The sequence below is a fragment of the Mus caroli genome, unplaced genomic scaffold (assembly GCF_978045245.1).
Source record: "Mus caroli unplaced genomic scaffold, Mus_caroli_1 scaffold_17, whole genome shotgun sequence".
Lineage (NCBI taxonomy): Eukaryota > Metazoa > Chordata > Mammalia > Rodentia > Muridae > Mus > Mus caroli.
In genome coordinates, this window is record NW_028227272.1 from 72,989,583 (window position 1) to 73,013,679 (window position 24,097).

General features: G+C 36.8%; 1 protein-coding gene across 2 annotated transcripts in view; it reads right to left on the reverse strand.

Moving 5' to 3' along the window:
- The window catches only part of Samsn1 (SAM domain, SH3 domain and nuclear localization signals 1), a 50,062-nt gene extending 30,919 nt beyond the window's left edge, over window positions 1-19,143 (reverse strand). For both annotated transcript variants that reach the window (XM_021185393.2, XM_029470648.2), the window contains exon 1: window positions 19,019-19,143. In XM_021185393.2, coding sequence (XP_021041052.1) covers window positions 19,019-19,075 — 57 coding nt within the window. In that variant the 5' untranslated portion in view covers window positions 19,076-19,143. The remainder of the gene's footprint in view (window positions 1-19,018) is intronic.
- Between the last annotated feature and the right edge of the window lie 4,954 nt (window positions 19,144-24,097).

The following is a 24,097-nucleotide window of genomic DNA, read 5'->3' on the forward strand; positions in this document are numbered from 1 at the left end:
ATTGTCCACTTAGAACTTATCTCTCACTTTAAAAATTCTTTTCCAGAGAAGGCTTGTCCTTGGGACCATTCTTAGACACATCTCCACCAACTTCCATTAAAATTCTTTAAAATGAATTGGAATAAGAAGCCCCTGGACATGTGACACATAGCGAGCCTATTAGACGTTGTGCTCTAGAACGTTGCTCCAAGAATGATGACTGTTGTAGAAAAAAATACCCTTTGCTGACTTGCCTCCCTTGCTGACCTAGCTCCCAGTTCTTTTTGTTTGTAATGAGAGCAGAGACAAGATAGCTGAAATTGTGTTCCACAGTGGAAACTACCAAGCCATCTCATACCGAGCGTACGGAACAAGACATAAACCCAGAGTGGATCACTTCACCTTGCCTTGTGGGCATTTTCCATTAGGCCATCAAGGCTCAAAGATCAGAGAGAAGTGAGGAAACTATGGTCCTGCTCACAGGTGAATCCATCAAGGACAGTTATTACTCTGTTGTATACTTGGGACATTCTTATGGCCTATTGTAACCTAGACCTGTGGCAGTTCGGTAGCCTATACCCAGTCGGATGGTACCTCTTGCATATTAATGAGAGCTACAGAATGCTTCCCACTGCTGGATAATGGGGCCTGCTGCACGGGAGGGCACAAAGTAGATTCACTTCAGCATTTCTCTACACTATATTATTCCATTAAGTAATCAATAGCCACCACCTTTTAAAATTAATTCTTCCTCCATTATACCAATAAAGAAAAGCAGATATGGGAATAGTGATTTTAAAAGATAAAAAAAAAAAAGAAAAAAAAACCTGCTACTTTGGGTCTTGTCAGTCCTATCAATACTAAAGTCCCAGCAACCTAAAGGCTGAGGAGTCGGTCTGTCCATCCTGAGATACTCTTAAGAAGTAAATTTCAGTTCTTATTTAGAAGGGCACTTAGCATATTTCATTATTCACTCCAAAAGTTAGTTACTCTCTGAGAAGATGGTTTCATAATATATTTATAGGTTATAGCTTAGGTCAGAAAGGAGCTAATGTCTACTATGAGGTATGGACAAGAAATGGATTTATAATTTCTACTGTCAAGGTTTATCATGAAAAGGTGAATTATGAAGAAGCAAGGCCTGCTTCCTACATAGTAGTCCTTAATAAAAGAGAACATGTTTGAATATTCACAAATGTGTACGGTGTGATCATTCTGCAGACACTAGCCGGTGACAAAGGCTCTGATCAAGATCAAGCAATTACATGAACAAAAAACTGTCTCTGGGAAAAGCGCCCTGAATAAAAAAGCAATTCAAAATGTAAGCAACATTTGATAATAGTGGCATTAGATCATGCTTGCCCTTTACATTGTGTGTAAGTATATACAAGGGCTTGGAGTGTAGCTCAAAAATAGAACACATACCTTGCATCTATGTGCAAGGCTCTATGTTCAATCCCAGCTCCACCCCAGCCAAATGAAGTATACAACCCTTGTAATATGTTTAGTAAATCACTTGTAAAATGGCACAACATCTGTGGAGGGAAATTTGGCAACATCTGGTAAGTTTTCACATATATTTGTATTTTGTCATAGCAATCACATTTCTAAATGTCAATGCCAGACTGACATGTGAATATGCTAACATATGAATACTAACATATGAATGTACTATACATTCATTGTAATATTTTACCCAGAAACCTGTAAATCCCAACACTTATCAAAAGGATGCTAAATTAGTATATATATATATATATATATATATATATATATACCCCTGAAATTTTTTTTTCCCTAATTCAATGGAAAGGGAATTCACTAGCATACAGTGAAAAAGATAATACCAAACAGAATGAGTGACCATTTATGTAAGTGAGAAAATATTCTGTAAATCTCATGAAGGCAAATCCAGGCTTTCTTTCAAAGAGAAATGAAAACAAGTGAGGGGTGTGGAAGAAAGAAATGATGAATATGTGTTGTTTCATAGATTTGAGTACAAAACTGTGCAAAACTTTCTCAAATTCAATCAAAATAAAAATCCCTAAACTTTAACATCCAAATGAAACACATCTACTAAACTCTAAATTGAGTGGATTGCTTAAGGAAAAGCTTATTACAAGTCATTTTAAAGCAAAGGAATTTGTCAGTCTGTACACGGAAGTACTGCAAGGACAATGTAATGGAAAACTAAATCTTAACCTTCTGCCATCATTGTGGTTAGTAGGACTGACATAGATGTTAACACTGAAAACAATTAAAGTCAGTAACAATGTCAATATCATTTAAGTCAAGATCATCGGAATTATAATAAAATCGTTGTAGATATAAAATAAAATGCTTAAATAAAACCCACAGTCTTAAATCCCAATTGAAAGCACCGTGAGATTTTCCCAACTCACTTCTAAAACTATTCTGTTCCTAGCTGCACTCACACATATAAAGGTCCAGAACAATGACAACCCAGCCTTGGATCAACTCTAGTTCACAAATTCGACCCTATGCACACACCTGTATGCCTGGTGCTTTGTCAAACCACAGACACACCTTCCAAATAGCTAGGGGGCTATACAGAAGGTTTTTAGTGTTTGGATAGATTGTAGCCCAAAGCATGCTATTTTAGTTTTAATGGAAGTAGTACATGTAATATACTGTGAGATCATTTCAGTATATCTTAACATGTCAAAATCCACTGATTTATCATCATACTGGAGAGAAATATCAGTGTTTGTCTTGGGAAATATAATAGCAGCATTTTGAGAACAGACAAAAAATAAAAGACAATAGTGTCCCTTTTCTGAATGAAATATGTTTCCGAGTTAACTGAACAATTGATCATGGGAAGTTATTCTGAATGTGTACATGTTGTACTTATATATTCTAGTTATTAAAAATTGATGAAATCATAAAATTACTATTTTGCCAGTCTCTACTATAACACTAGATATAGAAAATAACTATCAATATGTACTGAAAGAGAAGCAACCAGAACATGTTCGTGACTAAAGCACTGCATGGGCTCACATGAGGTGGTATTCAAAGGGAAGGGAGAGGGCAAGGGGAGAAGTGTGTGTAGGCATAGGGGCCGGGGCAAAGGATAGAATTAGAACGCATGTCTGTCTCTGGCCTGGTGTTGACTAATCAGGTTGAACTGGCCGGCCAGCAAGCTCCAGCTTCAGCCTCTGCCTCCTCAGTGTTGGGTAGGGCACTGCACCCAACGTTTTTTAGTGGATTTGGGGATCAAATGTCCTTAAGCTTACAAGGATGTATGTTCAAAATCTCTATGAGGAGCCATATTGAGGAATGTTCTGTGTTTAAAGAGCTCCTGACTACCGGTGTGCATTTTCATTACTACAGAGATATAGGAACATGGTCAGTGCTGTGAAGAGGGTTTAGTTCTCTGAAGGGGACAGGATGACGGAACTAAGTAAGCTTCCTTAACCATTTGCCTGTCTGTACTATGAACATGAAAGAAAACTGTGGAGTCTTTTTTTATTTTAAATATGAATCAAGCTTTTGACCAAAACCAGGAGATTTGACCTAACTTTTCTTTCTTATCCAGCCACCAACTTGTAGAGTTGTCAAATAAATAAACAATGACTAAAAATTGAGCAAGTCTTTTTGGAGAGTAGTCATGGTAGGCCCCTTTTAGGAGGAGGGGGAATCTATAAGAAGACCAGCAGCCTCAATTATTCTGGATCCCCAAGATCTCTCAGACACTGAGCCACCACATACACCAGCTGATATGAGCCACCACACACACACACACACTTATACAGCAGAGGACTGCCTGGTGTGGCCTCAGTGAGAGAAGATGCACCTAACCCTTGAGAGACCTGAGGCCCCAAGGAGTAGGGAGGCCTGGTTGGGAGGGGGTGAATGCTGGAGGGGGACATTCTCATGGAGACAGGTGGAGGAGGTATGGGACATAGAACTGTCAGAGGGTGAACCAGGAGGGGGATAAAGTCTGGACTGTAAAAAAAGAAGATTAAAGAATAAATTTTTAAAAATGAGCAAGTCACTGGTAGAAGTGTCAATCTATTTCAAAGAAAATATTTGCCAATGTGAATCAGACACCCACAGTATTTTGAAGTATCCTGGCAAATTAGAAGTTATATATACTCACTGCCAACAAGTTCTCACATCTAAACATTACTCATAAGACATTTGTTAGTATCCACTCTTCAGATCAAATTTCCATTTGAGTTCGCCATTAACGTTGTATTATAAAACGTTAAACCTCAACACGTCTGTCACCCTTTATCCAAAAGCATTCGAGGATTTAATTGTCCTGGATGACTCAGGTGCTAAGATGTTGGAGAGTGAAAAATCACATTTAACTCACTTAAAAATAACCTGTTAGGATTGCCTCAGTGTTAAATAATCACAGCATCATGTGATGTCTGTGGAAGACAGTCTGTGAGGTGCCAGGGAACTTCAAGCTAAAAAAGCAACAAGAACTGCAGAATCAACAGTTAGTGCCTTCCACACTCACACTACATCCTTGTATAAAGGCGACTCGGAGCTCAAGAAAATGATCACATCACCCAAACAAAGCAGAACACAACGCAGTGTTATGAATAGTCTCAGTGGTGGGCCTGGCTTCTAGGAACCCAAGTCAACGGGCTCATTCTCTACCTCATTAGCTTCACGTCAACTGCAAAACATGGGCAGAATGTTCTCACCCCAGTGCTATCATTCGTTTCTAAATTTTGCTGAAATTTCTCATACGGAATCTTTACTTTTAGAATTTTATGTGGCACTAAACTTTTCTGCAGAGAGTCACAGTGGGGTGGGGGCAAGAATTTCAATAATAACTGAAAATAGCAATGTAAAAATGATACAACAGCTGATGTAGAGCGTTAAACATATTTGAGAGTCAAAAGGCTTGAGTATTTAAGAATTCTCAATTGTTCCTTTCTATGGTATGCCACTATGTTCCGTTATTTTACACTGCAACTAAAGACTGTAAGTCATGTAACACTTCTAGAATTCAGTAAAAATTATTCGAGTCCATGTTAGTTGAAGGGAGCTCAGAAGTAATGCATTGATATGCTCTAAATATATTTTTCAAATAAAAAGTATCATAGGGCAAAAATTTACTATAAAGAATGTTTTAAAATTCTATAAAATATAAATGAAACTATAAATATTAAAAGTAGCAATATTGCTCAATGGTGAAGCTCTATCCTTGTAAGCATAAGGATGTTTGATTCCCCTAACCCACTAAAAATGTCAGGTGCAGTGCCACACCCAGCACCAGGGAGGCAGAAACTGAAGGATGTCTGGAGCTTGCTGGCCATGCAGTTCAGCCTGATGAGTGATAATCAGAGCAGAGACCTTGTCCCAAATATGGCATATGCTGTTTTCAAGAACCATAGAGTTTCTTTTCCATCCTCCACATCTATGTGCACATAGAAACCACAGGGATAAACTGGCAATTGCATGCATGCCTGCACACATATGATCATAAAAATATTCAATCTTAATAATATCTTGTATGCATGTCTAGGCCCATACCTATAATCTTATTCTAAAGAGTAAGTGATCAAAAATTTGGACATGAAATGATCTCAAACCAATACAATTTTAAGTTGCTTCAAAGTTTTTTTTTAATTCTAAGATTCTGTAGCTGTTTTCTGAGATACCAAAGCCAAAGGTAGTACTGCTTTAAAATGATAAAATAAGAAAAGGTGGTGGGGGTAACTATTTATTATATTTGAAAAATACTTCTGGAAGACAAAAATGTGACTAATGTAAACTCAAATTCCTCTTCAGCTGTTGCAGAAAAAAAAAAGCTATGGTCAGATGGACACAATCATTTTAATGACTAATCTTTTTAAATTTGGAACATTGTTATTTTACTAGATTTTTTTTTTATTGCCGGGATGGACAATAATATCTCTAGCTTAAAATTAGCAAGAACTTTTAAGTGTACAGGTCATGTACAGTATACAGGTAGTGCTTGGAAGAATGTAGGATGCAGGAGGGAACACATGAGTAGCCAAGGTAACTGGGCTTACATATCTACTACCCTCACCAAAAGCTAAAACTGCCTCTGGCAACTTTCTCATTATCAATCTTCGTTTCTGTTCACCATGGTACAGGAAAGGCTGTGCAAAGAAAAGGAATTCTAATTCCTTTCCCCTTTCTTTCTTTCTTTCTTTCTTTCTTTCTTTCTTTCTTTCTTTCTTTCTTTCTTTCTTTCTTTCTTTCTTTCTCTCTCTCTCTCTCTCTCTCCCCCCTCTCTCTCTCTCTCTCTCTCTCTTTCACCAGTAAATATCCTTTATTCTTTTTGTTCCTTTTTTTCTTTCTTTCTTCATTATTAGATATTTTCTTTATTTACATGTCAAATTTTATCCCCTTTCCTCATTTCCCCTCCGAACCCCCCACATCCCCTCCCCCTCCCCTTGCTCACTAACCCACCCACTCCTGCTTCCCTGTCCTGGCATTTCCCTACACTGGGACATCGAGTCTTCACAAGACCAAGGGCCTCTCCTCTCATTGATATCCCACAAGGCTACATATGCAGCTACATATGCAGCTGAAGCCTTGAGTCCCTCTATGTGTACCCTTTGATTGGTAGTTTAGTCCCTAGGAGCTCTAGGGGGTACTGGTTAGTTGATATTGTTATTCCTCCTATGAGGCTGCAAACCCCTTCAGCTCCTTGGGTCCTTTCTCTAGCTCCTCCATTGGGGACCCTGTGAGCATCTACTTCTGTATTTGTCAGGCACTGGCAGAGCCTCTCAGGAGGCAGCTATATCAGGCTCCTATCAGCAAGCACTTCTTGGCATCCACAATAGTGTCTGGGTTTGGGAACTGTATAATGGGATGGATCTCCAGGTGGGACAGTCACTGGATGGCCTTTCCTTCAGTTTCTACTCCAAACTTTGTCTCTGTATCTCCTCTCATGGGTAGGGATTCAATATTCTAATTAAAAAAAAACATTCTTCTCCAATTAGTTTAAAAGATAACTTTCGTACAAATTTGATATTTTTAATCTGTGACCAAATATATGAACTCGTCATGCCATTACTGATTACAATCTTCTATTTAGTCAAATAAGTAAACTTCAAAAACAGATACCCTGCATTCTAATATTTTGTATACTCTATTTCTAACAACCAAAGAAATATTTAAGACCCTGGTAAGGAAAGGCAACCAATATTTAGAAGAACCTCAAATATTGTTGCTCTGCTATGGCAACCCAAGTTTTAAATACATCTAAAACACCTCTTTTTTGTTCTCTTATAAATGTCTAATTTTTCCACTTGCACTGCTTGCAAATGAAATCATGCCATAGTATATATAAAGCAACACTAATCTAAATGAGAAGTATGATGCAGAAGCAAAACGTTAAATTTTGTATTAAGAAAGTTCAAAAAGGATAAGAGTCATTTACCTTCTTATTTATGGAACAATACTTTTTAGAAGTTAATAGTTCAGACATTTTTAAAAAATATTTTCAATAATTAAAGGTGGTAAGTCTATGAAAATTTCTAATGAAATCGTAATCAATATGACGAAAGGGTATATGGCACTTCCAAGCTTAGGAGACTTTTAAACATATTAAATCGTTTAATATGTTGACTCGAACTTTAGGTTTTTAAAGAATCCTCTAACAAACTTGTCACTCATGTGCTACTACTATGACTAATATACAATATCTGATCATAATATATGTTGCTGTTACATGTATCATCAGAAAGAAATCAGGTTAATTCATAGTACTCATTGCTATAAAATAATAGTTAAAGGTTTGGAAGTTAACTTGGAAAGAATGAATCCATCCAGTAATTTTCCATCAGACACTCAGGGGTACCAACACCTTATGCATCCCTTAGATTTTAACCACACTCTGCTGTAGGTGGCCTCTGGGAACAAAATGACCTTTCTAAAGGTCTCCTCAAGGAATATTTTAGTCATTCAGTGATCTCCTTGAACACAAGTAATGACAAACAATAAGCTAATTCTCAAAAAAAGTTTTTTTTAAGTCATTTTTACTACTTTTAAATGGGTGGGTTTGATGCATGATTTTGGTAGCCCTGATTAATGGTCACCGCCAGCCCAGCTTCTGGAGTTGTAATGTGTCTGTGAGCTCCCCTTCAGCCAAGCTCCGCCATTAATCCAGTGGCATATGTCAGCTCAGCAAAGCAAGGTCACTCTTCTGCTTCAAGGGGAACCTTTTTAGAAATAATAAAACTGACAGAAAGTTCTTTTTTGCATGCTTTATGCTGCCTGAGGTTGAGTGCTGCAGTTAATATCATAAACCTTATAAACACTCTCTTCCCAGGCAGCAACTGCTGCCACAGCCTTAGGAGTCGAAACGGGTTTTGTTTTTCCTTAGTAAGAACAGACATGTTTATGTGCGGTAAATATATGATATGCAATCCCAAACAGGGAAGGAATATGTGGGTAAAAATACCCTAGCGTGGGTGCTAGGGCTTTTTGAAAGACACCATTGGGATTCTTCATTATCAAATACACGTATTACTACAACCAAATCTATCATTATAAAATTTTTTTTCCTCTCTGCAAATTTACATCTGATTGCATGTATACTTCAGTGTATTGAGGGATACATAGTAGTGATAAAAACTAGTTGAGCTGATGAGCACTCTGTGGCCTACAATGTCATGTCTCATAACTGTATTACCTTGACTTCTGAAGGAGTTATATTTCTTACATTATAAACATGTGTTTCATTGTGAATGGCTACCTTAAAACTGGTGGGTATTAATAATGAGGTAGCCCTAATCCTGAGTAACCCTAACTTAAACAACCCAAACAAAAGCTATCCTTGAGCCAAAGGAAAATGATGGCTATGCAATTCTAATAGAGAACATATGTAAGGTAAGCATACACATTACAAAAGAATGTCTACTGCAACAATAAAATGTCCAGGGACTACCCCTATACAGTTCCAGTGTGTTCTCTAGTTGATATCTAATTCCAATCATTGTGTCTTATAAAGTAAGGTTTTATATTGGCTAAATCTGCCTTGGATCTTATTCTAGATAGTAAAACTGCATAATTATAGAAATAAAGCCCATTATTTCCTGGTTTGACTTTATTACATGAAAAAGCTATTAGGAGTGACAGCAGCTAGTCCTTCTAGGAAACCAAGTACACTGGGTGAGTCTCTAGGTCAGATCCAAGGCTTTGGCCAAGCTTACAGAAGTCACTTCATATTGACTCACTTATAAACAAGGATACCAAAAGTTAGCACTGCCAAGTATCTCTTTACTGTGAGCAAGGCTTCTCTAAGAAAGAATGCATACTCCATATTAATGAAAGAATTATTTCGGGGATGGAGAGGTCGCTCAGTGTTTAAGAGCACTGACTGTTCTTCCAGAGGTCCTGAGTTCAATTCCCAGCAACCACATGGTGGCTCACAGCTATCTGTAAAGGGATCTTATGCCCCTCTTCTGGAGTGTCTGAAGTGGACACACACACACACATTAAATAAATAAATAAATTTAAAAATTTAGATATGCCTGAGTGGAAATGGGATCCAATGCCTTCTTCTGGTGTGTCTGAAAACAGCTACAGTGCACTCAAAAATAAAATAAATAAATCTTTAAAAATATATTTAAAAAATAATTGTGTCCCTTGGAAGAAATGGCACATGATGCAGCATACCAGTGCTGGGACCTAGTTTGGTTAGTTGAAGCTGGATAATGGTAAAGTCAACTTAGCATCAAGACTGGAAATATTATTTCAGGTTGCATCTCTTGTTTGTGAGAAAGTCTGCAGAGATAAATGAGATGCTTGCTTCCAATTATATATACATATATACATATATATCATATAGCATATACTGCATACTGTATACTACATACTATATACTTTATATTTTATACATTATATATGAGCAAAAATCACATATATGTATGTATATACTATTTGTTTATTGTTTTGTTTCATTGCACTCTGATCCTAGAAACAGTTGCTCTGTTTTTTATCATGTGTTGCCCAGATCTTTATCATGAATGGGTTGTTAGGCATCTCCGAAGTAGGTTACTTCTATAAATGACTAATATTACCCATTAGTCATGCCATACTCAGAGCACATATACTGAAAAATCACTACAATTTTGCATTATATAAATGTTTTTTTATGATAGTTGGAAAAAGAAGGAAGGAAGGAAAGCCAATGTAGTCTGAGAGTCAGAAAGACTGAATTCAATCCTTCCTGAGTTCTTCCCAAGTCACAGGGTAAAAACTTAAGTAAGATATATCTTCTGTTCTTGACAGGAGAGCTGGTTGGGGTGAAACAAACTATATCCAAAGAAATGAAAGTTATGAAATAAGGATTAGAAAATTAGAAAAGATGCCAAGATTATCTACTTAACACAGCTAAACCAGGAAATAGACATGTGCTAACAACCTACAAGCCTACAGGACAGGTTCTAACATGTTCTCCTCTTCCAATCACAACCCCAAAGCTCAAATAAGGTTTAATAAAGTACCCACAGTCTGGATAAGAAATAATCAAACTCATACCTTCAACCCAGCTGTGTGTGACTCTAGTCCCTGTTGCCTACTGTTCTGCTAGCTAACCATTTCTACTGCTTTCTCGAGATGTCAGGTAAGTAGTCAAGTAAGCACGAGTTCATGAATACACGGACACATTCCATAGGACAAGCAGCAGAGCGAGTGTTTGTAGCATCAGGAACAGAAGTCTCTATGAGCCCCCTAAACCAGATGGTACATTAGTGGGTTGGTTATCTTTGTAAAACATCTCCGAAGATCCTAATATGTAAAAGGACCCCTTAGAGGTATAGAGCAGATTTTCTTCCTATATGTTTTAAATGGTGCCTCATGGAAGCTACTGAATTATAGCAGATGTGCATCTGCATGAGAAAAGATGAGAGTCTGAAGTGGGCAGGAAGGTGTGAGAACAGGGAAGCATGCAGGACAGTCAGATGGAGGTCAAGCATGGAGCATCTAATCAGAAGAAAGGCATCGAAGATAGCTGGAAGAAAGAAGGAGCTGAAAATCAAATCCTCACTTCTACTTTGGTGGGAGCTCTTTGACTGTTAGTGGCTAAACTGTGTTGCCCTCTGTCTTCTAACTTTGAGGAGTTCAGAAGGTAACTGTGTGTGAAGAACTTCAAAGAGATCATTAACTAAATGATGTAATCATTGGGGTGTTTCTCAATAAAATCCCACTGGATTCTTTATAGGATGTTGTCAGCAAGACAGAAAGAGATCCTGGAGCAAAGTGCACAGAAAACATGGGGCATCCATCGATTGGACAAAGCTACAGGCTCGGTGACAGGGTCTTCTCTGGCAGACCTCCTGAGAAAGCAAGCCTTCCCCATGTTAATTTCAGATAAGGTGAATCTAACTGTAGTAACAGAAGCCTTCTTCCTGTAGATACGAATCCCCACAACTACCACCGCAGACAGTTTCAAAGCATCCCTTCTTTTTAATAGAGGACGGCTTTTATTTCTCCTAAGAACTGAATGTGAATGGGTTATTTCTAAAACTCCACTTGAATTCTTAATATTAGCAAACAAGGAGAAATGCATCAGATCTGGAAATTTAGATATATTGTTTATGCACTTGGTTCCATTGTTTGAAAAAATACATTCCCTGTGGATAATGAAGTCATTTTTTTCTCTAAATCAGGGAAAGACAAGAGACAAATGGTTAAGTAAGTTGAGTTTTAAAAGACAAAGTGTTAGTAGTCCGGGTAGTGGCTCTACATTCTTCCTATAGGATATAAAATAGTCAATGTTATACCAAGGGGAAGCCACATTCTCTTACGTAACTACCTTTGGATTTTTCTGCATGCTGACTTAGTACTTTCTAAATTTTGGCAATATATTTGGCACCAAAGTTTTTCTACTTGCTTGAGATTAAATTTTGGTTTAGGATTTACATTCTATAAGATGGGAAAATCTAAAGCAAGTTAGTGATTTGCTGGAAAGAATATTCTTCATTAAAAACAGCTAATAATTTTAACAGTTAATTGAATGAGTTATGAATTCATCCATCAAATTAATGTATTTTGAAGGAAAAGAGAAAAGCCCTCCAAAAGTTAGGTGTAAATTATAGGTGATTTCTTTGAACCAGTGAACAGTAAACGAGCCATTTCTTAAAATATAGACACAAGTTGAATAAAAGGATAGTATAGGATATTAGTAGTCTTAGTGTTTGCTGCATTTAAAGTGTGACTACATTGAAAGGGATGTCATCTGTCCAAAGAGATCACAGATTCTAAGTCTTGTCCACAGCACATTCATACTCCTTCCCTTCATGAACCCATAGGTTTTTCAACTCCTATTATTTGAAACACTAAACAGTGGACTGAATTTATCTAAATGAATCTATTAAAATTTAATCCAAAAAGAAACTGCAGCAACAGTAGAGCCCAGATTTGGTTGTAGAAACACTGTTATGTAAAATTCAAACCCTTTCTTAACCTTGAGTGAAAATACTTCACATGTACAGAATTACACTGCTCTCTATAAATTAACGGAATATAGTGTTATGTCATCAAGGCTTTGGAAAGATTTTTAAAGTTAGTGGAACCTGGTGTGGAATACATTCCTTGAGTTGAGAAATAGAGAAAGAGAGTTGGAAAGTTGCAAGGGTTGGGTAACAAACTGCTTTCTGCTTTCAGGAGAGTTCCTGTTACCCACCAGCCAAACACTAGACTTCTTGTTTGTCTACCAGAACTTAATGGTATGACCCTATTGTTGTAGACACCACAAAGTTTAGTCAAAGGGTATTGAAAAATAAATACGCCACTCATATTTATGGCTATGGAATCTTCCTCTCTACTAGCTACCTCTCATAATACTGGGAGGGACTATGTATGCTATGGGACAGGGGCTTTTCAACAATCTACCCAGCTGTGAGCCTCATGAGGTATATTATTGAACAACATGGTCAAGTATGTCCATAGATGCAATATGGGCACAAATGTTAGGTGTACACACACACACACACACACACACACACACACACACACAGAGTGAGAGAGAGACACGCACACAGAGACAGAGACAGACAGAGAAATAGAGAAAGAGAGTTGGGAAGTTGCAAGGGTTGGGTAACAAACTGCTTTCTGATTGTATTTGAGGCTTGCTTTTAAAGAGGAAATTCACATCTGGTGGTATAAATCTACTCAAGAGCCCATACTTGAATAGTTCACAGGCCACCGTGGTACCCTGAATATCCTGTTTTGTTTAGTAAGCATTGTAGTGAACTGTCTTCTAGATGGCTGTCTTTATATCAATACATTGGTACAGCTCTCATCCTTCATCAAAGAGTGACCTTTGTGCAGCGTGGGTGGAAGTTAATGCAGAAAATCATATCTGATCAATTTGCAGAGTTAATGCAGAAAATCATATCTGATCAATTTGCAGAGAATATGTGGCAGAGCGTTGTTCAATCCTAAAAGGGACCTCTGTATCCACCAACCCACATAGCTCTGGGAGCCATTATGGAAGACAGGGTAGAATGTTATCATGAGTCAGGTTAGGGAAGAAGAGAGCCAAAGAGTATCTTCTGGCCAGGACAGAATCCCTGCTCCAGGAACTCACAGCACCTGCGTTTGAATATGCAAGATCTGCAGGAGATAAAGGTAGTCAACCTTCCAGCATGGTGTGTGGGGTCTTGCAGGCTCCCACCTGGAGGAGCTATTGACAGGTGCTAACTTCGGAGGGAGGGAGAGAGAGAGTTCTTTTTCCTCAAAGGTGTGCCTCTAATAGGTCAACTACACTCCAGTGGATGATCGCAATTCCATGAATATATGGTCAACACAAATTGGACTTGGTGGGTTATTAGAAGAAACATACAAATAATTGTATTTGACCAGTAAGAAAAAACCACAATTCTGAATTCTAACATAGAACAGATATATGTGCTGTATATATGGGAAGGGTTAGGAGAATAATATGATCAAATTTTTATTGAATAAAATTCTCAAAGAATTAACAAAACATTCAAAGGACATAGGCTCCGTATGCAAGTGTCTTGTCTCAAGTAAGTACCGGGTCCTGAAAGAGTCTCCACTTTCCTGTACCTGGTTAAATAAGGGTTAAAGTGCATTTTAAGAGCCTTGATACAAAAAAAAAAAAGCAATGCAGGCATCTCTTTAATGCCACAACTATGTGTCATCCCTGTCTAGGAGCATAAATTTGCACAGCGGGCAGTGCAGCGAAAACAGCTTATAATCAACTCATCACCTCTCATCATTGCCGGGATCAAATGCAAATGGGGAGGAATGCCACTTCAGTCACTGCTTGTGAAAATTAGCATCTGTGACACTAATGGTGTCTCATTCTGTATGCACTTTAGATTGAAAAGAACCTTTTTTTAAAAAAAGCTATTTCAAGAAGTGCCATTATTCCAATGTTTCCCTTTATGATGACAGTGGTATTGAATCCTCTTAACTCAAAGGAGACCTCGGTTAAAATGTATTTATATGGATTACCATACACCAACATATTAAGTCTGCATTGTCCTAATTACAGTTCCCAATCTCATCTGTGTGGCTCAGACCGTTTTCTCTAGAAACTTTCTAGCATGCTCTCTCACCTGAAACAAAGGGTGGCCATGAGAGAACAATAATCTTTCTAGGAATCTTGCAAAATCTTGGGCATATTTGAGTGGCTCTTTAACACTCAAAAGAGAACCGAAGATGGATTTAAACACATGCACAACCTGCTACCCCAAAATCATAGTTTACAAACTCAGGAAAGTTTAATTTTCCACATATCTGTTAAGACCTTACTATGTTAGAACGTGAAGCAAAGAAGAAGGATATAAGCCCTTAACTTCTGCATTGGATAACAATTTTTATAAAACCATTTGGCAATTAAGGAAAAAATGAACACAATTCTAAATGCTGAAATTTAGACAGATATAGTACTTGGATAGATCCCCCGACAAAATTCCTGAATATAATTGGAGGAGGAAAGAGTCCCTAAATTTCTTTTCAAAGTACAAAGATTTCTAATGATGGGGTCTTGTTGGTGTCATTAACATTCATTTGGCATTTAAGACAGACAATGCCTGTACTGTCACAGTAGTAGTAAGACATCCACCATTTTAACAGTGGAAATTGACATGTGTTTTCATATGACATATTTTTTCATCTATGTATCTTTGATAGAAATAACTGATTTTTTTAATTGTGTGTAATCTTTAGTGTGCCTTTGACCCTTCATTTATGAGATTAGATAAGAGTTAGAGCAAGTATTAAATAGAGTAAAAAAAATCTGAGTAGAATGACTGTTACATAATAAATTAATGATAAACACAGGCAGCAAAAATAAACATGTCAAGGAAACACAGGAGAACTATGCCTTATTTGAGCATTTATAGATCATATAAACAGTATAGATGAAAGCTTATTGGGTCTACATGTGGAATATGCTTACAAAGTCTCAAAAGTCACGGTCAGCATTGAGCACTAGTGCTAAAATAGTAAAAACAAAACAAAACAAAACAAAACAAAACCAACCCCCCCCAAAAAAAAACTCGAAAGGAAAGTATGTATACAAAGCAAGGTTATTTTTATCTAATCTAAATGTAGAATTCTTAGCCACTACTCTCCAAGTTTCATTTTTAATTGGAAATTACCAATATACCAGATGGAGTCGAGGGACATACTAAACTTGTTGGAATTTATTAACCTTTTAGTATATACCATTACCTATTTTATAATACGTCTTCAGATATTTGAGGGTACCTAATATGGAAGATCTTTGGTTTGTGACTCTCAGTCTTTACTTTTAATCTTTAAGAACATATTTGTGTGACATTCTTCTTACATATAAACTACTTGGATAAAATAATCTTTAGCAAAATAGAGAAACAGAAACAGAAAAGAAAAATACCTCACAAGTGATAAAATGAGATGTGGCAAAACTATAATTTGGTTTTAAAGTTTAATTATTAGTAAGTTTATTGATAAGTACTATCCACATAAGAAAATAATACATTATTTTATATGTAGTATTCTATAAAATCTATTACTGCACATTAGAATTATAAATATTTTAATCATCACACTATAGAATCTATTAGAAAATACAAATAGCAAAGTCTATTGTTGTAACTGTATTTTTAGCTATTATATATGAAAGCAAGAATTGTTAGATTGTATTTATGTCTGGCTACCATATGAATTTTAATACATGTGTAAAGTCTATAAATGTTTAAATCAAATATGTCTCTTCCCTTCTCAAACATTTATCAAGTTATTTCTTTGTGTGTGTGTTTGTGTGTGTTCATATAGGCACTTATGCACATGCAAGTGCATGTGCAGGTATATGTCTGAACATGTCTGTACATGTGTTGTGTGTGTGTGAAGGCCACTGGACAATCTCAGGTGTTATTCCTTCTCAGGTGCTGTCTGCCTTGGTCTTTGATTTGAAACAGTGGTTCTCATTTGTTGAGTCTTCCTGACTAGGCTAGGCTACCAGGACCATTATGCCCAGGTCCATGCCTGTATCTGCCTCCCAAGTGCTGGGTTAAGGGACACATAACACCACACTGTAAGTTCTACAGAGGTTCTGATGAACTGCTGCAGGTCATCATGCTTGCATGGAAAGCATTTTATTGACTGAGCCGTACCCTCACCCTCAACTTACCATTTCACTAGAAGATGCTACATTTTAACTACGTATAGTCATCTTTCTATTTAATAGGGTCCAAGAACTTCTTATTACCATATAATTTAGTACCCATGGTGTTCTATTTAAACAAAAAGTTTATTATCTTTTATTTAAGGTAATATTAGATATTATAGGCTTCTCCTGTGTGTGGTGTGAGGGGATTAAACCTATGGACAGAAGAGGTGCTAGGCCATGCAGCTTTATCCAAAACCCTTAATTTATAGTTTTAAAATGTAGCGTATGGTGAGTCACAATAAAACCAAGGAAATCCCCTCCATACTTGTGAGCACACAGCACAGGGTCAGGATATGGAAACGATCATCTGATAGATAATCAGTATAAACAGTTACATCCTGTATTTCAGGACAGTTTCTTGCCATTCCTGTTGTGTCTTTCTAGACAGATGACACACTCCCTTCTTATAGGTGGGGGAACTTGTACCCCTTCAAATAGCCATCTGTGTAAGGATCAGAATATCATGTGCTCTTACCATTTCCTATGGATTATACACTTTATTCATGAAATATGCAAAAGTTTTCTATTGAAAACTATGAATTTGTAAGAATTGTTTCTAAGACATAATTATAGCAATTGGAGGGCTATTAGTGTCACAGCAAAAAAAATTAAATTCATATATGTCTTCAGTGTGACTATTTCTTGTGATATATTTTATTCTCAGGTGCATTGAGTGTGTTTTTATTTTATATGTACAGACATCAATAAGATGAACAATAGTTCACATCTACTCTAGTAATTACTGTGATTAAGACCATTGCCAATAATGAAAGATCATTTTGAAAACAGATTAGTGAAATGATATACTGATAATATAATGTGCAATACAGTCCTTATGAAATAGTCAAGTGTCATTTTTGAAAAATTTTGAGGTAAGCCACTTTTTTATCAATTTTTGTAATATTTCCAAAAATATGATCAACTGAATATTTTTATTTAATCAGTGCTATTTTACATAAAAAACAATCATATGAGACTGGAGATAGAGCTCAGCTCACAACAAATATAATCATATGAAGAAATAAAAATGATTCTTTGAAAAACCTTTCTTGGATATTTTGGGATGTGTTGCTGTGAATTTTTATTTTAGTAATAAAAAAACAGAAAGTGCAATATATTTTTGTACTATGTGTTTCTAAGATGCTTGTCTAACCTGTGTTGACTTTTTTGCATTAGAAACAATCATGTTGAAAATCATCTAGTTTTAGTTTCCTGTACTTGGAAATAATGAATTCTCAGTTTACTTCAGATCTTTTGCAAAAGGTTTTAAACCATTGAAGATTGTCCCGTGCCTCCTCAGTTCAGAAGGAAAATCAGTCCCCAAACTGTCTCTCTCCCAATGAGAAATAAAAGCTGATGACAAAGTGTAAACTCCTTAAAAATAAAGAATCCACTAGTATTTATCTCACCAACAAAAAGATTGAATTTATTTGAGAAACATTAGGAATGTATAAATAGGACAGAAATTTTCTGACATCACAACTTCATACTAAAGAAATTAATGTTACTAGTAAAAGACGTTTAGAGTTCTATAAAAATGTAAACTTGGCTTCTTCTATATTTTTTTAATGCCAATTGTTATCAAGAGAAAGAATAAAAGAACATACTACATAAGACTGGCTTATCAAATTTACTAATTTATAAATTTTGTGTCTTCTCAAAATAGGGCACAATTCTCTCTAGTGACAATGTGAAAATGCATATCTAATACAAGATATCATAGCTGAACATTCAAATTACAAAAAGAATTTTAAAAAACTAACCTAAAATTTCTCCATTTTAGTCTTCTTACTGTTATGTATTTTAAATATCTACAATTTAACAGATAAAATAATTCCTTCAGAACACTGGTAAGACATTGAACAACCAAGGAATGAAAAATAAGCAGAGAATTCATGATATCAATGGTTAAGTGGAGGCCACCAAACAGTTCCATAAAATTATCCTAACCCAATCTTATCTAACAACATAAAGGGTTGAATCTAATACACAATTGTGAAGACCATAATTGCTCATCAGTATGCAAATTCTTCCATATGTATTTTTGATGCACTCAGTCCTCTACTTAAATTAATTTAAAAGTGACAGATAAAATGTCATGTAAGTAGTAGGGTGATGGTGTAGGCTGTGAGTGTGCATGTATGCGTGTGTGAGTGTGTGTGTGTGTGTGTGAAGTATGTCACTGTGTGGTTTGTTTGAATGTGTTGTGTGCTTGAATGAGTTTGTGTATGTGTGTGTATACATGTATATGTGTGTATGTGTAAATGGTATGTGTGTGTCTGTGTGTCTGTGTGTCTGTGTGTGTCTGTGTTTTACATTTGCAAGTATGTGTTGCTTTCTAGTACACTGTTTGGTTTGTTTTACTCTGTAAGAAAATAAACTTACCTTCGGTTTTTGGTGTTTCTCCTTGTCTGAGGCATTGGATGGCTTCCTCTTTAGCATTTTGAATTCTGGCCACCTCTAGTGAGCACAGTTGCTGCTGTTACAGAGAGAACTGAGAGCAGGCACGGGTGCGCTCCGTGACACACAGCATCTGATAGCACTGAGGAAGTGTCTGATGTGACACTTCCTCCTCTGGTCAGGATGTGACCTCAGTGTCTGCTTGGTTGAAGGTTTCTTTTCTTTTTTTTTTCCCTTTCCTTCCTTACCGTAATTATTTGGTAACTCTGTACTGTATTCTCGGTGCTGTATTCTATGATATATTTCCTAGCTCACACCTTTGACATGGCTACGGTAATTTACTAAGGGTGTAATGGTTTGGAAAACAAAACTTATTTTCTCAGTTTATGTAAAAGAATTTGACACATTAAGAAAGATGGCACAAGAGGAAAATATCTGAACCTTTTAAATGAAATCAAACAGAATATTGTGGATTTTTAAAAGTTTGAGACTATTTAAAGAATTCCATTTTATATTTTTATAATATTTTATTATTTGAGGTTATAATACACTGACGTCATTTCCACCTTTTCTTTTTTCTCCTTCCAAATTTTCCAGGGAACCTACCTTTCAATTTCATTGCCCCCTTTTTACATGTGACACATGTCTGTATCTTTCTCCATACATAATTGTATATTTCTACATGAAGATCAATTTGAAGTTAAATAAGAATAATCCTCCCTAAAGCTACTGTAATAGGGTATAGATTAAAAGTACCTAATTTTCATAGGATTCTAGCACCAGATATTGATGAGTGGGCATTGGTGACATTGAAAAAGCAAGCATATCATTGTTATAACCCTCTGATTAACAAAAGAACCACTTCTTGCTACATAGTATATGTATTCTGTATTCTGGTAATGCCTGGTTGATGGGTGATGCTACTGACTGCTCAGTCCTCTCTCCAGACAAGGCATCCAGTGTCTACTAAGTGGGCCTGGAATAGCCCCAATGTGTCTTAAAGGTTTTGCTGAAAGCCAGATCCAGAGATCCAGATAAAAGCGAAGGCTGCTCAAAGTTTCTTGAAAAATGAGGCCTTATCAGATGAGCTTGTGCAGATTGTTTCAAATGCTGGCTCTGGTTAAATGGCCTGCTTCAAGAGAACTTGTACTTTCTGATCATAAACTCCTCAGATTAAAAACAGAAGCACCATATTTTCAGGAAGTGTTTCTCTAAGAATCATGCTCTGGCCCTCTTTTCTCAGTTGTCCCTCCCACCTCTCTGCCTTCGTCCTGGAGTCCCAGGTGAAATTCACTAATTCACTTAAATACTAAATTGAATACCCACTCTGTGCTATTGAACGTAGTGGGTACTCAATTTCTATGCAATAAACCTCTTAACTAACAAGAACAAAATGGTATTTTATGCACTACAATAGAATTGGGTAAACCACTTAAGAGGATTGGAGTTAATGAACGGCTGCAGTGGCAGGAGGGTAATTTTGAGAAGTAAGAGGTTAGTATTTTCAGAACAATGACAGGGGAATAACACCGGACAACCTGAAAACCCTGAGGCTCGGTAATTCCCTAGCAGTGTGACTTTCTGTAAACTTTCTGGGTGGTTCTCAGTTAACCCAAGGGAATAAACTATTCCATCACCTAAGAAATTGAGAGCCATGAAAAGATGTTTTCTTATCTGAGACATCAGCGCTCCTTGTACTCTTCCATCTCTTTGTGTAACGGATGGGGGTTTAATTCAGGAGTGGAATTTGATCAGTTCAGTGAGAAGGATAATGGTGATAGTTCCTAAATGATCGTTTCACTGAGAATAAAAGCTAAGGCCAATATGGGCCGCCCTTATGCACCATCACTTCAGAATAGTTTACACCAAAAATTATCTGTAGATAATGAATGAATATTAAATATCAAAGTTATATTTGGAGAATTTTTATAGTTTACATTTTTATAATGACAACTAAAACATAGTGAATATTCAAATTGCTGAGACAAACATTGTGTGTGTGTGTGTGAGTGTGTGTGTGTGTGTGTGTGTGTGTGAGTGTGTGTGTGTGTGTTCAGCTGAAATGGACGTATGCAACATTTGATATTAATGCTCTTCCAAATTGCCGTAAACCCCTAACTTAAACCTCCATGCCAGTCACAGGAACACCCTTCTAGTTCTTAATCGGTGGTGAGAGCAACTCCAAGAGTCAAACAAAGCAATGCATTCTATTGTCATTGTCCTTGGTTACCTCCCAGATGTGAGCATGATATATGGTGATGAAGATAGTACACACTCCAGACATAGGGCTTAGATGAATTAAGCAGGAACCGATGAGGAAACCTCGTCTGAAAAGTAGCTCTCATGGTATCAGAAGACATTTATGCAAACTGCTAAGAATTAGTTGCTTAGAAAAATATGCCCAGTGGAACAATAGGAGAACGATTCTCTTGGGGATGACCAACAGCTCTCTCATTGGATTTATGGCCCAGGCAACAGGAAATCCTTGTATGGTGCTGTAAACGTAGCCAAGGCCCTGTGGCTGGACAGGTCACGGACCCTAGAGAAGACCTACTATACTACGAAGGATGAAAGACAAGGAGTAGGGAGCGGTTCAGGATCTCAGATGAAATAACAAGGGGACTCAGGTGTATATGTAAATCAAAATTAAGTGTATGCACATATGAAATTATCAGAGTATAAATAAGATGATTTTATAGTAAACAGTATTATACTTAAGAATTACATATAAACATCTGTTTATATATCTAAGCATTTGACCAGTTTTAATACCATATGGTGGATTCAAATTGTAAATAAAATTAATATTTTTGTTTAAATTTATATATGAAAGGTGTGATTCCAGACTTTCATTCATTTAGGAAAATTGTTCTCTGACGATGAAAAGGTATGATGTATGAGCTTTTATTACAATGCAACCGTGCTGCAGTCCTGTTTGGAAGACACGGTGTAACAAATGCTTCTATTAACCTACTTACATTTCAGGGAAGTCTACAGTTCAGATATTTAATGAGTGGCCCCCAAATGGTCCAGTTCAGAAGTCAATTCTACAACAAGACAGAGGTGAGAATTCACACTGAACACACCTTCTGTTAGTCATGGCTCGACTCAGCCACTGGACCACATGTTGCTTCAGATATGTGCGAAAGAAGGAAATTGCAAAAGTGTCCTCTTGGTACTTTGCTTTCACATGCTACCTCAAGGATTTTATAACATGCACAGGATGAAACAAGTATGGGACAGGGTGTCCACAACCAGTTCCTATTTGTATCATGGACGGTGAGTCAAAATTGTCTAAAGATTTCAATGGAAGTGAGAAAATAGGGTATATTGGAGAAATTAGGGTGAGATTTATACAAGCTGTTTCATTGATCCACCAGACATTTATTCCATCACCATCAATGTCAAATAATAAGTGGCAGAAAAGTAGTTACCATGGGAAACTTCTGTCTGACGGATGGGATGTGATATAAAGATATTGATTGGCTGAGGATTTCATCTGCATCACCACCTTCACCATTGTAAGGAATAAAATTGAATTGAAGTGTCTTGTTGACTATAGTTTACATTTCTTTGTTCAGTGTATGATTTTGAAATCAAATCCTTTGGAATGAGTCTAGATACACCATGTTGCCTTAATAATTGTGCCTTTCCAAACTCCTATGCTTGATCATATACAATTATATGCTCCTGTAATTTAGAGACAACTGTATCTGAGACCAATGTTAGAAACAACCTAACCACTGGGTGTGGTGATGCACGCCTTTAATCCCAGCACTCGGGAGGCAGAGGCAGGCAGATTTCTGAGTTCGAGGCCAGCCTGGTCTACAAAGTGAGTTCCAGAACAGCCAGGGCTATACAGAGAAACCCTGTCTCAAAAAACCAAAAAAAAAGAAAGAAAGAACAAAAGAAAGAGAGAACAAAGAAAAAAGAAAAAAAGAAAGAAAAGAAACAATCATTGCTGACTGTGCCTCTAGTGCTTGTTGAGCAGGGCCATAGGGAAGTCTTTCAAAAATATTAAAATAAGCAAAATAAGAGTGGCATCATGTACTCCATCTCTGAAAGTCACCGTGTAAAGTAGATTAGCACAGAAGAAGAGACTATGCCATTACAATCTTCAGAATTCAGTGCCTTGCAAGAATAAAAAGAGTTGATCATCAAAGCAGCTTGACTTGATAGGGTCTATTTCTCATTGACCCCTCAGATCAGGGTCCCTCTTCTCTATGCTGAGAAGGGAAATTTACAGAAAGTATTCTGAACAGAGGTGTTAAATTCCAGTCTGTCTATACTGCAGAGAAAGTTCAGACACTGAGCTATCACAGGAACCTGCCTCTGTAGTGGCTTCCCTGGGGGCTTCATAATTTCCCTTGCTCTGGGAGTCATTTACCCACTCCCTGGAGTCACTGCTTACTAATCCCATCTTCCAGACTTCCTGGAGTCCCTTTAAGCCTACATTTGAAATATTTTCCACTAATCTCTCCTATGACACCCTGTCTTACCTGAGATGTGTAACATATTTCTTATAAATGCACAAACAAGGATGGTCTAGTCCCATGTCTCCTAAATAGTTTAGAGTCTTAGAGTAGAGTCTTGACCAGTTTTGCCTTGTATAAATAAAGTAACAGGTAGATCCTGGTACTGACCATTCGGGATGGCAGACTTAAAAAAAAAACCCAAATTAATTACTTTTCCTGACAATTCCATCACTTCAAAAATTACAGCATGTTGAGATGGATGTATAAGCATTCTAGCTCAATATCAATAAACACCAAATGTATTTAACCCCTATGCTTTGTTCTTGCTTTAGGCTCCATTAAAAATTGAGTGGACTTCTTGGGGAGTTAAAAATTGTCTGCAGAGAAGACAACAATTCCATTTGGACATCCACTGGAAACTCTTTGTGGTTATTTCCTTATAATTTTTTTTAAAATGAAATGAATTTCATTGAATGCACCCTTGGGTTTGGGTATGTGAGTCTCTGTCTGTCTATCTGTATGTCTGCATGTCTGTATCTCTGTGTGTCTGTATACATGGAGGTAAAAAAAGAGATTAACTCTTGCACTT